This window comes from Panicum hallii, chromosome 8 (genome assembly GCF_002211085.1).
Source record: "Panicum hallii strain FIL2 chromosome 8, PHallii_v3.1, whole genome shotgun sequence".
NCBI lineage: Eukaryota > Viridiplantae > Streptophyta > Magnoliopsida > Poales > Poaceae > Panicum > Panicum hallii.
In genome coordinates, this window is record NC_038049.1 from 4,054,070 (window position 1) to 4,069,327 (window position 15,258).

The window sequence follows — 15,258 nt, forward strand, 5'->3', positions numbered from 1 at the left end:
TCTCACTTCGGAGTACTAGTCAGAAGTAGGAATGTTAGGTGATCCCCCGTGAAGTATCTTAGTTTTCTTAGGAAGAAATACCTTGTTGCAGGACAATAAGTGACCTAGCGTATTGAGAGATGACTTGAAGGATGAGAAAATGGGAAGTGCAGTTGAGCATAAGAAAATTATGATTAGTGAACTTTACATATGTTTGTGCCAATTACCTGAAATTGTAGCTGTAGTCAATCAGTGGACTCAGTTTTGGGCAAACTGGCAATTACGGAAGGGAAATGCTCTGAATGTAGTGCCTATTTTCCTTGATAACTTTTGAGTGTCATGTGTTGTTGAACTTCCTGTTTGTACACTTTCAGAAGGTAACATGTAGTAGTGTGTAATAATATATCATACTGGAGCTAGTATTATCTCAAGGTCAGACATTTGAAGTTTGAACCCAAACCCATCCAATGAAATTCCAAGCCTGACATGAAGAGCATATATAAAACATGTGCTAGTACTCAAAAATAAATAAAAGTGCATACTTTTCAAAGCAAGATATTTGAACCCAAAACTAGCCATCCATATGCAAAGCCAGAGAAGAGAAACAGAGAAAACAAAACAAAAACTGCACACATGACACATTGAAATACCTTGTTGCAAGACAATGAGTGACCAAGGGGGTTTGAGAGGAGACTTGAAGGATGTGAAAACAGAAAGTGCAGTTGAGCATTGGAAAATCAAGATTATTGTCCTTCACATGTAATTGTGCCTAGTACCTGACAATTATATATAGCTCAAGTCAATCAGTGCAGTCAATTTTGAGCAAAATGATAAATACAAATGGACAGATGCTCTGAAATGTAATCCCTGATTTCCTTAATAACTTCTGAATGACTCTCACATGGGTTGTTGAACTTCCTGTCTGTACTCTTTTAGAAGGTAACATGCAGTTGTAAACTCAAAATATCTTGCTGGAGCTAATATTATCTCAAGGCCATTTGAAGTTTGAACTCAAACCCATCCGAATGAAATGCAAAGCCAGACATGAAGATAAGGCATATGCACATATCTAAATTTAAATAAAAATGCATAATTTTAAAAGTCAGATATTATTTGAACCCAAAACCATTCATCCATATGCAAAGCCAGAAAAGAGAAACAAAGAAAACAAAACAAAAAACTGCACACATTGAAGAAAGCCCTCCCAAGCAAACAACAACGCCTATAAATATTCACATCCCAGGCATCCCAAGACACAGTCACACAGAGCACACTGAGCCTGAGCCCCGGCCAGCTCACACTACTGATCCTCAAGAGCTCTGCCTTCTTCGGGTACCATGGCTGCCGTGTGGGCACCAGTCGTCGGCCACCTGCTCCTGCTTGCGCTCCTGCCGTTGACCTCCTCCTCCCACATGGTGTTCGACCTCGGCGGCCATGTCTACCGCACTGGGTACGTATGCAGCGGCCTCCATACACCTCCAAAGAACCATCGTTGTCGCCACCTTTGCAAAAACTTTTGCTGAATTTTTCGGTGCCTGTGCAGCGAGTTCCACGTCACCCTGCTCATCGGAGACCCAGCGAAGCCGTACTTCCTGCACGTCGACACCGCCAGCAACCTCACTTCTTTAGATTGCAACAAAGGCAGCAAGGTAACCTCAAGGTTGCAGACTTTGTTTTTTCCTCTGCGTGTGATGGTTCATTAAAAGTTTAGGCCTAAATTAGAAGTACGGCAAAACAATTACTGGTGATTTTGCTATGCAACCAGACAATTAATCCACAACAGCACGAAACAAGAAACCGACAACAGCAAGGCTACCGGGAAAGAAAAAAAGAACTTGCGCATGTGGTAGTACTACTGAACTAGTGATCTTGGGGACTGTGGCCTGGTGTTTTAGACAAGGAAAAAGGAATTAAAATAAAAAAACCTGTGCCAGTGCAAGTTCGTGAATGCTTTCATGTTGGCAGTACTCAAGGTTTTCCTTGTCCTGTTGAGTTTGGTGTTCATTTCTTCCCTTATAATTGGTGTAAAAATTAAGGTGTCCATTCGATAGAACCTTGGTTCTTATGTTGTCTCGGTGATCATTGTCGCAGGTGCCACACCCAGTGTACCGACCAGCACCTAACAAGCTTGTTCCTCGCAAGCATCTTCTCTGCAATGCAATTCACCAGGACGTCGGCGAACCCGAGAAGCCCCATAAAACAGTATGCAACTACGAAATACATTACCTAGATGGATCATGGTCTCATGGTGTGCTCATCCACGACAAGTTCACTTTCCCTTCAGGCAGCACCAAACCTGACATCGCCTTCGGGTACGCTACGCAATCTAACATTGCATGCTCCACAGATCTCATTCAAGCCGGTCACTCTGTTTTTTTTTGTACTTTTTTTGGTGCAGCTGTGGGTATAACCAGGGTGGTAGCCACGAGACGGTAACGGGGGTTGATGGCATGCTTGGGCTTGGGAGGGGTTCCATAGATCTGGTCTCGCAACTGAAGAACAACAAGATCATCACAAAGAATGTGTTTGCTCATTGCCTCAGCTCAAAAGGAGGGGGCTACCTCTCCATTGGGGATGAAAATGTTCTCTCTTCGCCTGCAAACTGGGTTCCCATGGCTCCAAGCACAGATAGGTATAAAAAGCACAATTGCTGATCAAGTGCCAGCTTGTTTGCGACAGTGATCTGATAAAACCATAGCATGATGAAAACTTTTAAATATGTTAGAGAACACTATGCTGATAGATCTTTCTTTTATTTTAATTTGGCTTTAACACAATTGCATGACTCCTTAATTCCAGGAATCATAATTACTACTCACCAGGCCCAGCAACCCTCCACTTGGATACAAAGCCGATAGGCACAACGCCGATGGAGGTGATCTTTGACAGTGGCAGCACATACACCCACTTGCCTGAGGGTCCACATGCTCAACTTGTTGCAGCGGTAGGTTACGCTCCAAACCACAGTGCAATGCCCAGGTATCATGCATGATCACAGACATTAGCTATAGAACTCATGACATGTGGTGGATCTTGCAGCTGAAAGCATCTCTCAGCAAATCACTTAAGGAAGTGCGTGATCCTTCACGGCTACATCCATGCTGGAAGGGGCCTGGGGGATTCAAATCATTGGACGACCTCAAGAAGGAATTCAAGTCAGTGATGTCTTTGAAATTCCACAGTGGCGCCACCATGATCATCCCTCCTGAAAAATACATCATTGTCACTGTAAAACGCCTAGACTCACTTGACTATCAACTAAAACGGTGATATCATCAAAAGAACAGAAAATGGCTGAAATGCCTTTTCTTTCATTATTTGCGACAGGGACATGGGAATGCATGCTTTGGTATGCTTGGGAGGACAGACATCGGCGACATGTGCATAATTGGAGGTACCAAAGATCAGACATTCAGTTCTCAATTCATACATATACTGTTTAACCATGCATCTCTGAAAATAAAACCATATTTCCAATGGATATTTTGTTTCGCAGACATCACAATGCAGGATCAGCTTGTGATATATGACAACGAGCAAGGACGTCTCGGGTGGCGGTCGTCACAGTGTGATAAGAAGCCCAAGTCCAAATCTGCTATCTTTTCGCGCATCTGAAACAAGTTTGTAGTGACCAGCCAGGGGTGGAACAAAGATGAAGGTATACTAGTGCATTAGCAGAAATAAAGAATGTAAGAAAGTAAGAAACACACATGATGAGACAAGAAAACTTTATGTTCCTCCTGCTCAGTGCTGGTAATAAAGTGTAATTGATATTCTACACACCCTTCGAATTCGTGATGTTCCTTGCGCCTCTCAAATTTTGCTGTGGAAATTATGTAAATATGCCTATTAGATTCAAGAAAATAAAGACGTATTATTTTCACATAGGTACCATCTGAGCTCAACAAAAAGTGGTGTTAAACTCGACCAGTAATCATGAAGATAAATTGGTGTTACCAGTACATCGCTACAGTGGCTTGCAAGGGTAGAGATGAAACATAGTATGAATATATACCGTTTGGAGGGAACAAATCATGGTCACAGTAGAAGTTCTTGCCGCCACTAACGAATATATATACTAATCATGTTTGCTTCAAAAAGATATATATACTAATCATTCTTTATCCAGTGAACACAGTCATGGTTAAGGACACCCATCAGATCCCTAGATGTAAGATCAAACAAAACAAAGAGGCAAATAACCATTTGGAGCAAAATGTTCAGCTATGCTCCTCGCAAAAAAAAAATGCAGAAAAGCTGGGAACGTAAGGGTTTTTTTTTTTGCTTGGAACATACTCGCAGGAGAACACAAGGAACTGGCAGGTTAAGAGAAAAAGAAACTGTATTACACATCTGCAATGACTGTCACTACATAACAATACCTAAGACCATAACTTCAGTCTTCTGTCCCTCTGTTCATGGTTTCCAGCCGAAACTGAACTTTCCGTGGTTACAGACAAAAGATTCTGCAGTGATACTACTGAATTGTCTGTAGACCAGGCTCCCACCGAGTGAAAAATGTGTCCAACACTGCAAGGACATTCTGTTCTCGATCACTAGATCAGACGTGATGCTCAAGGCATCAACGCCACTCGCACAGAGATCTCTGTTCATCCCTGCCGCACAGCCCCGACGCATGACCGGTGATGGTTCAAAAGCGGCCTACCTGACATCTCATAGCCGCATGACTAGAATTCAGCATCGAAAGATTCCCATCTGAAAGTACAAAAGGCAGAAGCACCAGTGCACTACTGAGAGAGACAGCACTTGGTCTCGAAACCGCGAAAAAGTAAAAAACAAAAACAAAAACAAAAACTTACTTAAGAGCACTGCCATGGTGCACACGATCTGTGTCCAACTTCTAACTGTCAGTGCGCACCTTCAGAGTTCTGAAAGGCACTTTCTGTTAACTCTTTGGATCAGAGCAGAACATTCAGATTGGGGCAGAAAGCAAGGAGCATGATGCCATATGTAATTACAGCTTACGACACTTTATTACCGATAATTGCGTTACAAAAATTTCGGCTTCCGTGGTCACGAGAAAGAGACCCACTGAAAGCGACTCTAGCACATATTTCTTTGCAATTATACTGCAGAACACTCGGAAAAAAAAAACCCTACAGCGTTGCCTGTTTGCCACCAACCTGAACCAATTCATTCTAAGTACAGCTAGGCTACACTAGATACATACATGATACCATCAACAGCCTCCTGAATCCAAAACTTGTATTTCCCTTTTTTCTCTCTGTCTCTCTCTCTATGATTTTGTTGCTTATTATTTTGAATTCACTAGGCATGTCATGTTGTCAGCTACTACTACTTAACGCGACAAAAACCCGACGGGTTAGATTAGTCGAGACCCGATCCGACGGCTAGCTAGCTCTCTACCAGCCTTGATCACCGCTCATCTACCATGCCTGGCACCCCCATTTCCATGTGGCGGCTGCTGCCCAAGAGCAAGGGCGCGATCAGGTGCTGTGGTCGTGTCATGTGCAACTGTCAGCTGCACGTCGATCTGATGACCATCTGAATGGCAACCGGACACCTGACCGCCGATCATCGCGCGGATGATCCACCCAATTCTCCTTTGATCTGCAGCTGCTGGGAGTGCCATGGTGATCTCGGCTTCGCTGCGCTACGCCTAGACCGGCTCGCGATTTCACCTGAACCGAGCTACACGACCTGGATGGATATCGACCATGTCATGGTCAGTGGCTGCCTGGAGCACGCAGGGCGGCAAACGCTGCTGCATTTTCCCCGATCAGGATTCAGAACGGCCTCTGCAAGTAGGCGAACATGTCCCCGAACGCGGCGGCCGCGGCGACGTCGACGCGAGCGAAGAGCCCCGGCGACGGCGGGCCGAAGAGCGCCGCGCCGCCGTCGTCGAGCACCAAGAACCCGTCGTCGCCGGCCGCGCCGCTCCAGTCGGCGCCGGGCCACCACCCGGCGCCCCCGCCGCCGGGCTGGCTCTCGGCGTGGTCGCGGTCGGGGAGGTCCGGGGACGGCGACAGCTCGTGCTCGGACCCGCTGCTGGAGTTGTCCGTGTGCATCCACGGCATGGAGCTGGAGTCGCGGTCCGGGTCGGGCTCCGTCGGCGACAGCGCCGGCGCCGGCGCCAGCGCCGGCGCGGGAGCCGGGACCGGGGCCGCGGCCGTCGGGCGGTCGAAACACAGCATCCCCGCGGACGGCGTCTCGAGGTCGTAGTCGTCGTAGTACCCGCCGTAGTCGGCCACCTCCACCTTCATCGGCGCGCGGCCGCCGGCGCCGCGCGGGTTCTTTGTCGCGGCTGGCTTGACGTCGTCGGCCGCCGCGGCGGCGCCCTCGTCGTCGTCCACCGTGTCGTACCGCTCGATCACGCCCTTCTTGTTGTAGATCCGGCACAGCACCCAGTCATCCAGCTGCAAGATCAACCGCACAAGAAAAGGTCAGCAAACGAATCCAGGCGATGCTGCTGCTAAAGACAAAATCTTGATCTCTTTTTTACTACGCGTTGGAGCCGTCGATCTCGACGTGGCGTTGGATTCGGTGCGTGTGGTTCAGAGCGGCGCGCGTGCGCGGCCCGGGCGATAAGATCTCTGGCGGCCGGCGCCGGTTGTCCCTATCGCCGCGTGCGTGAGCCGTGACGCCATGCCGCCCCGAGCTTTACTGCTTTACATGTCTCTAGAGCGCCCGTCTGCCCGTCTGCAAGTAGCCGCGGGCTGTCGCGAAAGGGACAGCTCGAGCACGCTGCAAATGGACAATTTGGACCCTCTACCTTTTTATAATCCTCTTAAACCGATCATTTTTTTTATTTGTAATTACTTTCTAATAACTGAAAGCGTGAGACTGTTTAGGTGGGGGGAGAACACAAGATGGTTCAAGAAGATGGATGGTGGTAGATTAGAAAAAAAATTACCCTGAGCGCGTTGTTGTTGGTCTTCTTGCGCGCGGCGGCGGAGCGGTCGACGTCGGCGAGGCGGTACTCGTGCATGATCCAGTTGGTCTTGACGCCCCTGGGCGGCTTCCCGGCGTAGAAGACGAGCGCCTTCTTGATGGCGACGGGGCGCGGCGACCCCACGGGCTTGTCGGCGCCGGTGGCCTTCCAGTAGCCGGCGCCCGCGGCGCGGTTGGGGCGGGACCCGTTGGGGTACTTGCGGTCCCGCGGCGAGAAGAAGTACCACTCCTTCTCCCCGCCCGCCGCCTTCTCCGGCAGGCTCCACGGGTCGAACTTGTACAGGTCCACCTCCGCGATGACCGGCGCCGCCAGCGGCAGCCCGCCGCACTTGCGCAGGAGGTAGTACATCACCAGCTCGTCGTCGGTGGGGTGGAACCGGAACCCCGGGGGCAGCTGCAGCGCGCCACCGAAGTCCATTCCGGCCAGCGAAGCTGGTTGGTTCGCCGGGGAGAGTGCGAGTCGTGGGTCAGGGATCGGTCTGTCGCCGCAGGGAGGGAGGCTCGCCGGCCGATTTACCAGCAGCAGGGAGAGGGAGGTCGTCTCTGGCCTTTGGGGGGGGAGCTTTTGGAATGGAACTGAGCTCGCCGTACCCGGGGCTACTTATAGACGGGGGCGGTGCGCCACGTGTCGAGGGGCGGACGGGAGAGGCCTCGATGTGACGCACGTGCAAGTTGGGGAGAGCGGGCGGGGCCCGTGGTGGGCAGGTTGACCCGGAGCGGGACGGGGACGCGTGTCGCGCATCGGAGGGGCGGGCGGGACGAGTGGGCGGTCGGATGGGCGGGTGGGGGTCCAGCCGGGGGGGGGGGGGGCGATTTTGTCATCGCTTGCGTCAGCTGTTTTGGCGCCGGCCGGGAGCGCGCGAGCCCTAGCCGCGCCTGTGCGTGGTGCGGCTACCACTCCTGACCGGTGGGACCGGTACCGGTTGCAGGGCCCAGGGGCGTGCGTGGGCCCGCGCCGGAGGGCGTCATGTTAGCGTGGGCCCCTGCGGGGGTGTTTTTGTATTTTGAAAATATGTTTTTAATATGCTGGCACTGGAGATTCCCATCGTCCACTTGGTCGAGCTCCTGCGGCCGGCGACTAAAATAACACCTGCTGAGCTAACGGCGGCCGATTTAGTTTAGCCGTGATCCCCCGGGGTTAATTAAACTGCGATGATCAGAAGGGTATTTCGGTCAGCCATACGATGGTATGTGCGTCGGAATCGTAAGTCTTTTATTTCTGGCGCGCTTTCCCAAGAATACAATTTTTGTTCCGGGAATGATTAGCTACCGGAAATTCAGAGTTCTTATATTGAAAAAGAATGTAAAGTCTCGTGCACGAGTAAAGCTGTACTTCCTCCTTCCTTAAAAAAAAGTTGTACTTCCTCCATCTTAATAATGAATAATAGTAATAGTGTACTTGTAGTATTTAATATTTATCCTAAAATATAAGATTAATTGTGACTTTTATAAGAGGTATATGCGCTTTTATATTTGCGGAAAAGCAGGTACTCCCTCTGTTGATTTAGCTTACAGGTCGTTTTGGTAATTTGGAATGGAGGCAGTAACCCTTTTCTAGATCTTTTACTGGAAATTGAGTTTTACCAAACAAAAAACTAAAATCTTTTGTAATCTGTACTACTAGTCACTAGGATCTTGCCGTGCACTCTGCCATGCCGTAAATCAACCCTGACGATCCAAGATCCAACAAAATTTCCGTTGTCCTCAACCGCCAATTTGCTCCAGACATCTACGGCTCCGAATTTCGTGCTCTCGAGATTGCGCGCTCGTACCCCGATGCACCGTATCTTGGTTTCCTATCTGCGAGAGATCCGCGTCTTCACAAGCCCAGCACCAGCCCGCATATGCAGCGTGCGCTCCGTCCACATGCGGTGCGGCAGCGGGTTGACGGCGGCGGCGTGTCAGGAGCAGCGCCAGCGAATATCCGCGAGCATCCGTGCGAGGCGCGGGCCCCGCCCCTGCGTCGCGGTCCCGGCTCGCCAACGCTCGGGCCGACGCGGCGGTGGAGCGCGGTTCGACTGACCTCCAGCTCCAGGTCCGCGGTCGCCGGGCCGCGCCGGCTCGCCTTCCGCGCGCGCGCGCGACGGGGACTGCGGCGGCGCGACGGCTCGGCGCGGCCGCGGCTGACGTGCCGCGCGCGACGTCACGGCGCCCGGTGCAGGCCCCCTGGCCACGGTGGGATCCACCCGTGCCCCCCGGCGCGTGTCGCTGACCCTCCCCTGGTCGATCGATGACGACGCGGCGAGCCGCTGCTGCGAGCGAGTGGCCTGCCGGCCGGCCGCGCGGCGGCGGTTTCTCCTTGCCGGCCTCGAGGCGGGGCCCGCGAGGCCTGAGAGGGACCCGCGCGTCAGTGGGAGGGTGACGCCCGCTACTACGTGTGCGCGACGGAACCCGCGCCCGACCTTTTCTTTTTTCTTTTTTGTTTTGTCCGCTCGCCGCCCCCCGCGCGTGATTCTCGACGTCGGCGTGAGCTGTCGGCCTGTCCCCCTCGGCCCCTCCTTGTACGGCTACCCGGGTCGCCTTCCACTCGGCCCCCTCTCCGTCTCTGACATGTGGGGCCGCCAACCGACGCGGCCCCAGGCGCCAGGCCGGGTGATAAGCCCGAGCTCGTATCGACGAATCATACGCGGCGACCTGCGGCTGCCTCGCCTAGCCTCGGTTCCCTTCAGTCCTTTCCAGCCTACGCGCACCAGAGCCCGTCCGCTAACCGCAGGAGCACATCCCGCTGAGACGTGGGACCAAGGACCGTTGCCCCACATGTCACTCGCCGTACACTTCATCGCGGCACGCTGCCCTGACGTGAGAAAAGGTGCCTGGTCTTGTTTAGCCGGGGGGAGGAATCTGCGGCGGGGGGTGTCTGGTCCGACGCGGCGCGCGCGAGCCGTCCGGTCGCCGGTCGTCACGGCTGACGGCTTTTCCCCGGCGGCCCCCACCACCCCTAGCTCGCGCGACGGCGACGGCGGCCAATCCCGGCGGAGGGACGAAGCGGCAAGCGCTTTCCGGCGGTCCCCGTCCACGTCATTTTCGTCCTTGTTTAAGCACGCGGCCAATGGGCCGCGAGACGACCCTTGGAGGGGCTAGTTCGGCCGTGCTGACGACCCGAGGAGCATTGACAATGGGTGGCGATTCTTGCGCGGCTTCGAAGAGCCGCTGATTTGGAATATTCACCTTGTTTATTTTGTCAAACGGGGAGGGTTGAAGTCTTCGATGTATTGCGTTTGCGCCTTGTGATGTCACGGCAAGTATGTTGGTTTCAGCTGTTGTGGTACTGTCATGCATCATGTTTATCTTCTATGCGTGGTTAAACGTTGATTCGATGATTTTTTAGACAATACTATCTCCGTTCCAAAATATAGTTTGTTTTAGCTTTTCTAGATTTATAGATTTTGATATGCGTCTGGACATAATGTATATCTACGTGCATAGCAAATCCCATGAACTTAGAAAATTTAAAACAAACTATATTTTGAAACGGACGGAGTCGTTACTATCTACAACGGAGATTTTCTTTCTTGTTTTCGTCTTTCGTGGACAATCCAGGATGTCCATAGAGAGTTGACATTTGACAGGGTCTTATGATCCTTCACCAAAGTAATTTAGAAAATATCTTTTAGCGCAGTAATAATTTAGAACAGCGACCAGAACAAGAAACAACATGATGGCTACCCCCATTAACTCTAGTTTATCTATTTTTTTTACTTGCTTCGTGCGGTTAGATTATTATTATTGTGGTTTCTCTATGTCTAATGTTCCCCATACAGTACACAAAATCGATACAAATTAAGCAAAATCACCATCCAACACATCTGCAAGGGAAGATATTTCAAGAACATCGTATTGGAGCTCAAAATGTATGGATCCGACCTGTTTCCTATCATTTCTAAAGTCCATAAATTAATTCTCTGAACATAATCTCCTCCACTCCTATCTCAGCTGGTACGGAGAGTGCACATTATTTGTTCTACATGTATGCATGCTAGTTGTCGTGGAATCGACGCACCATACTTCAGATACCCCACGCACATGGCTGTCGCCCTGTCGTCTGAGATTACAAATGAGCCATATATAAAATACAGTATTGAATTTTTTTCATAAGCTTTATGTAATAACCAATGCAAATAAACTTTATCTATTTGCCGGCCGGTCGTTCCTATGGTTTTTACCGTGAAGTTCGATGGGCAAGGAAGAATATACTACTCCTACCAGATTCCAATAATACGATCAGTACACCTGGTTGATTCCGTCAATCTTGTTTAAAAGGAAAAACTAAACACCGTTGGATTCAATTCAAATGGGTGAGATCGAGAAGCAGTAGAGAGATTCCTCTCACTGTGTCGCTGTCACGCGTACAACATCCATGGCTTGTACTCGACGAGGCTAAACAACACCAGCACTTGCACAACAGAGCTGCAAGTTGCACATTAAAACTAATCTAAGACCCCCACGGAGCTGCCAGGAGCTGACGGGACTTCGCGCCCGGCCCCACACGTATGCATCAAGGGAAGGAGTCCTGTAGAGCCTCCCAGAGGGCCCACTCCCCGGTGAAACGGGGTCGATCTTCTGCTGATGCCACCGCCACCACTTGGGTACAATAGAACTACTTAACCAACAACAAGCTAAGCTGCTGGCGCATTATTGGGCGCAACATGACATCCATCCATCCATCCATCCAATAAAACTAACATGATTAAAACTAATAAGGGCGTCGGAAAGCTACCGCTGATTATTGCTATACAAACCCGTATGTGGCGTTGTGCCGCCGTGATAGAGGAGGATCTCGTCAGATCGCGGCTTCATTTTTCTTATTGCTGTGTGTGAGCTTGAGATTCCTGTTAGTATAATTATTCAGCTCCAGATGCATCCATCCATTTGTCAACATGTGCAGCACCAGGAGACGCCCGCAAGCTTAACTTAACCCCATCTCGGCCCCTAGCGAATTATTAACAGTAGAGTGGCCACAGGCATGCATGTATTATTTATCAGCCACTCCTCTTATTCTCTCCTTAATTAAAAAAAAAGTTCATTTTTTCCCTTTTTTTGTTTTCTGTGAAACTTTTGTGATATACTTTTTAAACATATCAGTATAACCACCATTTTCAAGCTTTCTAACTCCATATGCAACCCAGATAAGACGGCATTGTTTGACCTGTGGCAGGCCCAGGGGAGGAGCAATAATTAGCTACCGGTGACCATCACACCAAATTCAAGGGGGAAAAAAAAAACAAAATAAACGCCCCGTTGGACGGTGTTAAAGTAATGATGGGTATATGTGGCGTAGTGGCGCCGCATGGACATGGTTGCGCGCGCGATCCAGGGCGAACCGGTCAACGTCAGGCCCTGTACGGTTTTCTTATGGGCGCTGCTTATAGCTAGCTAGGCGCATCTGTACTGTTGACATGTCGTCGTCACCTCCTGCGGGGCCCACGCCGGAGTAAGAAAATGCAGGATGGCTATATATAGCAGCCTGTGGGACCCGGCCTGTCGCTTGCGGGAGTACGTGTCAGGCGCGCGACCGCTGACCGCATCTTGCTACGGATTCCTGTGAGCGCAAGGAATCAACATGCATGGCAACAAGGTGCATGCATGCAAACCCGACTACTGCAGGGTTAAACTATGCGTTGCTGGCGTGTTCGTGGTCATTCACCGACTTTATTACTTGCATTGGATTACTATACGGTGATTGCGTACTGTGACTTTCTGCTGACGTCCAAGTGTTTTCTGGAATTTGTACCTATGAATTTGATACCTCCTTGATCTTGTTCACGCAGTGGATTTATTACGGCCTTGAGCGATGACCTTAATTATTACGGCCTGATCAGGCCAGGATACTAGCTAGCACCAGGTATGGACTGAAGCTGAAGTTATTTTTACTTGCAAACCTGATGAACCACAAAAATATGAGCCAGTGTGCTCTAGGACTTGAAAATTGCCCGTTTACTTTCTCAGATGACACTGCCTTTTATCGTTTCCTAAATGCAGCATCAATGATAGAGAGATCACCTGTCCTTAAAAGAAAATGATGGAGATTAACTGATCTAGACTGGGCTTTATTTAGAATTCCAAACTTGATTATTGGTTGATGCTGTCAGCTGCATACTTTTGCAGTTGCTTGCATTGATGGTCCCGGCCGGAGAGACGCATCGTGCAAGTGGCCGGATCGGAGGTGGGGGAAAAGATATACCGGTTCAGTTGGTGGACTCCATTCGATCATGAATCATAATCCACTTTGCGACGGTGGAATCCGGTGTCACCATCTTCTTTATTAGTTAACGAACTTAAACAAGTGTCGCAACTTGCAAACTGTGTCTGCCCCGTGTCTGCTTGATTCACTGCCAAGGCACATATATGTGCACATCTTGATCAGCCTTTGTGATGGTAGTTTAACTCCACGAGACAACAGACGCGTTTGTTGTTCGTTTCGAGTATTTTAGTTAGATTTGCACGAAAACTTGCGCGTAATGATCTGACGTGGGTAGCAAACAACCCCACAACTAAACAAGTAACAAATGGCAGGGCAGTATTTTTTTTCCAGATACTACTCCTAGTTGTACTTTGGCGTTCTCAATCATGTTAGTAATATAAGCTTGGTGCTTGTTAGGTTATTAAAGCAAGTCCAATAATTGATGTATTGTATCGTAAAACTCTGACTAGGACCACCCGGCAACCAGAAACTAGAAAACACGAAACCGCCCGCAACCTCGCAGTGCTGGAAAACCAGTAATAACAGCAGGGGTAACCTGTACACGGAATGCTGCGCAGTTTTCCTCCCCAGTCCCCACGCATCAGAACCGTATGCGAGGAACCGCCGGAGTTTTCATCTCCCCGGGGCCCGTTCCAGATTACTCTTGCGTGCGCGTCTCGATCGACGACGACGTGCGGTAGGCCCGCCCAAGCTTTTACGAGGCAAGTTGGCGCAGAGGCACCAGAAACCAACAAGCTAAACTAACCAGCAGCTCGGCATAAGCAAGTGCTGGGTCGGTGTCATCTGCCGTGTGACCCGAGCTAGAGTCGGCCCTGAATCGGAGTGCACTCGCGGCGGTGGAATCCGCGGAACCAATCTTGGCGCGCAAGCTAGGCAGCGGATCGGAGCGACGATCGGGCGCGCCACGCCAAGAGAGCGAGGAGGTGGGTGGTGGTGGGTGGAGCGGAGATGAAGATGATGATCCATTTCCATAGAGAGCAGAGCACACGGCGTCCGGCTGCGGCGGCGGGGCCCACACCCGGCAGGGGGGCTGAACGCACGACGCATATGCGCACGGCCTCGGGCGCCGCGTATCCTATCGCCTCGCGGTATCGTGGCGGCTCGTGGCCGTTGCTGGGAGGCCATCGAGGCCCACGATCTGGTATTCTGGTGTGCGGTCAGCTTGGAGTCGCGGACGACCCCTCCGGACGGGATCGCGGTCAGGTGCGTCGAGTGCCTTGCGCGGGGGGCGGCCGTCTGCTTCGTGGCGTGGCGAGGCAAGCGCAGGGAGGTTTCCGGGAAGGTGCGGCGCCTGGAGTTCGGGCCTCCTTCGTTCGAGACTGCACTAGGGGTGGATGCATGCGTGTCAAGCTGCAGTCAGCGCGCAAGATGCCTGGTACGGTACCGTACGTTCATTGGTCAGCTGCTCTCCATCGATGACTCGAGTCCACGTACGACATGTCTTGAACTGGAGGAAGACAACGATGGATTGGTCCAGCCTATGCGTGCATGCATAGATCCATGCGTGATTTACGGTTTAAAGTTAGGCGGACGAACCACCATGCAAGGCCACCAAGCAGGTGCTTCGGAATAATCAGATAGATATAGATGTCGTGAGTGAGGGCTTTTACAGCACCATTGTGATGACTCCGCTCCGGCGCCGACGAGAATAACCATGTACTAGGATGAAAACGGACGGAAAAGTTCTCGTTTCTGCCTACCTATTTTTTACATTTATTCGATATTTATCTAGATACGGAAATAGGATGGAAAAATATGGAAACAAGATGAGGTGAGTGGGAACGGGATGCAAAATATGGGTGAGGGTATGTTCCGCCGGTATTTATGGAGTTTACTGTTATCCAGGATGGATCCATATATATTCATCCCGTTTTCAACAGATCCGAGATAGATCCAAGCCCTAAAGGCCTCGATCCCTCAGCCCAAGAGCTAGAGGCCCAGGACTGCTACATGCCTGGCATCTTGCTAGGCTACTTACTTTATTGATGGGCGCTGGCTGTGCTGCTAGCCTTGCTTTGCCGTGGGCCGCTGCTACTGCATGCATAGGGTGCAGTGCTGCTTGCTTCAGGCGTGCAGGTGTCGCGTGTGGGACTAGCGCCTCGCGCTCGGACCGGTGTAGGTGCAGCCGTACAGCCGCAATGGAT

General features: G+C 50.8%; 3 protein-coding genes across 3 annotated transcripts; 2 read left to right on the plus strand and 1 right to left on the minus strand.

Moving 5' to 3' along the window:
* The first annotated feature begins 1,316 nt into the window (after positions 1-1,316).
* On the plus strand, positions 1,317-2,415 carry LOC112903523 (aspartic proteinase Asp1-like). The gene is made up of 4 exons (XM_025972789.1): positions 1,317-1,429; positions 1,523-1,628; positions 2,071-2,291; positions 2,394-2,415. Exons 1-4 carry the CDS (start codon positions 1,317-1,319, stop codon positions 2,413-2,415), a joined length of 462 nt encoding a protein of 153 aa, XP_025828574.1.
* LOC112872462 (aspartic proteinase Asp1-like) lies at positions 2,182-3,799 on the plus strand. Its single transcript, XM_025935551.1, has 6 exons — positions 2,182-2,291; positions 2,378-2,611; positions 2,779-2,923; positions 3,019-3,207; positions 3,307-3,373; positions 3,476-3,799. The coding sequence occupies exons 2-6, from the start codon at positions 2,430-2,432 to the stop codon at positions 3,592-3,594; spliced, it is 702 nt and encodes a 233-aa protein (XP_025791336.1). The 5' UTR covers positions 2,182-2,291; positions 2,378-2,429; the 3' UTR covers positions 3,595-3,799.
* A 1,148-nt stretch (positions 3,800-4,947) lies between these two features.
* On the minus strand, positions 4,948-7,473 carry LOC112902581 (NAC domain-containing protein 71-like). The gene is made up of 2 exons (XM_025971707.1): positions 6,875-7,473; positions 4,948-6,377 (listed from the first exon to the last, which is right to left on the minus strand). The coding sequence occupies exons 1-2, from the start codon at positions 7,328-7,330 to the stop codon at positions 5,748-5,750; spliced, it is 1,086 nt and encodes a 361-aa protein (XP_025827492.1). The 5' UTR covers positions 7,331-7,473; the 3' UTR covers positions 4,948-5,747.
* Positions 7,474-15,258: the final 7,785 nt, after the last annotated feature.

Excerpts from the sequence above, each read along its gene's own strand:
- LOC112903523 (XM_025972789.1), top strand. The coding sequence starts at position 1,317 with ATGGCTGCCGTGTGGGCACCAGTCGTCGGCCACCTGCTCCTGCTTGCG. Across the intron at positions 1,430-1,522 it reads GGCCATGTCTACCGCACTGG|CGAGTTCCACGTCACCCTGC; the intron begins GTACGTATGCAG and ends GTGCCTGTGCAG. Across the intron at positions 2,292-2,393 it reads AAACCTGACATCGCCTTCGG|GGTGGTAGCCACGAGACGGT; the intron begins GTACGCTACGCA and ends GGGTATAACCAG.
- LOC112872462 (XM_025935551.1), top strand. The coding sequence starts at position 2,430 with ATGCTTGGGCTTGGGAGGGGTTCCATAGATCTGGTCTCGCAACTGAAG. Across the intron at positions 3,208-3,306 it reads AAAAATACATCATTGTCACT|GGACATGGGAATGCATGCTT; the intron begins GTAAAACGCCTA and ends TATTTGCGACAG. Across the intron at positions 3,374-3,475 it reads CGACATGTGCATAATTGGAG|ACATCACAATGCAGGATCAG; the intron begins GTACCAAAGATC and ends TTTGTTTCGCAG.
- LOC112902581 (XM_025971707.1), bottom strand. The coding sequence starts at position 7,330 with ATGGACTTCGGTGGCGCGCTGCAGCTGCCCCCGGGGTTCCGGTTCCAC. Across the intron at positions 6,378-6,874 it reads CCAACAACAACGCGCTCAGG|CTGGATGACTGGGTGCTGTG; the intron begins GTAATTTTTTTT and ends TTGATCTTGCAG.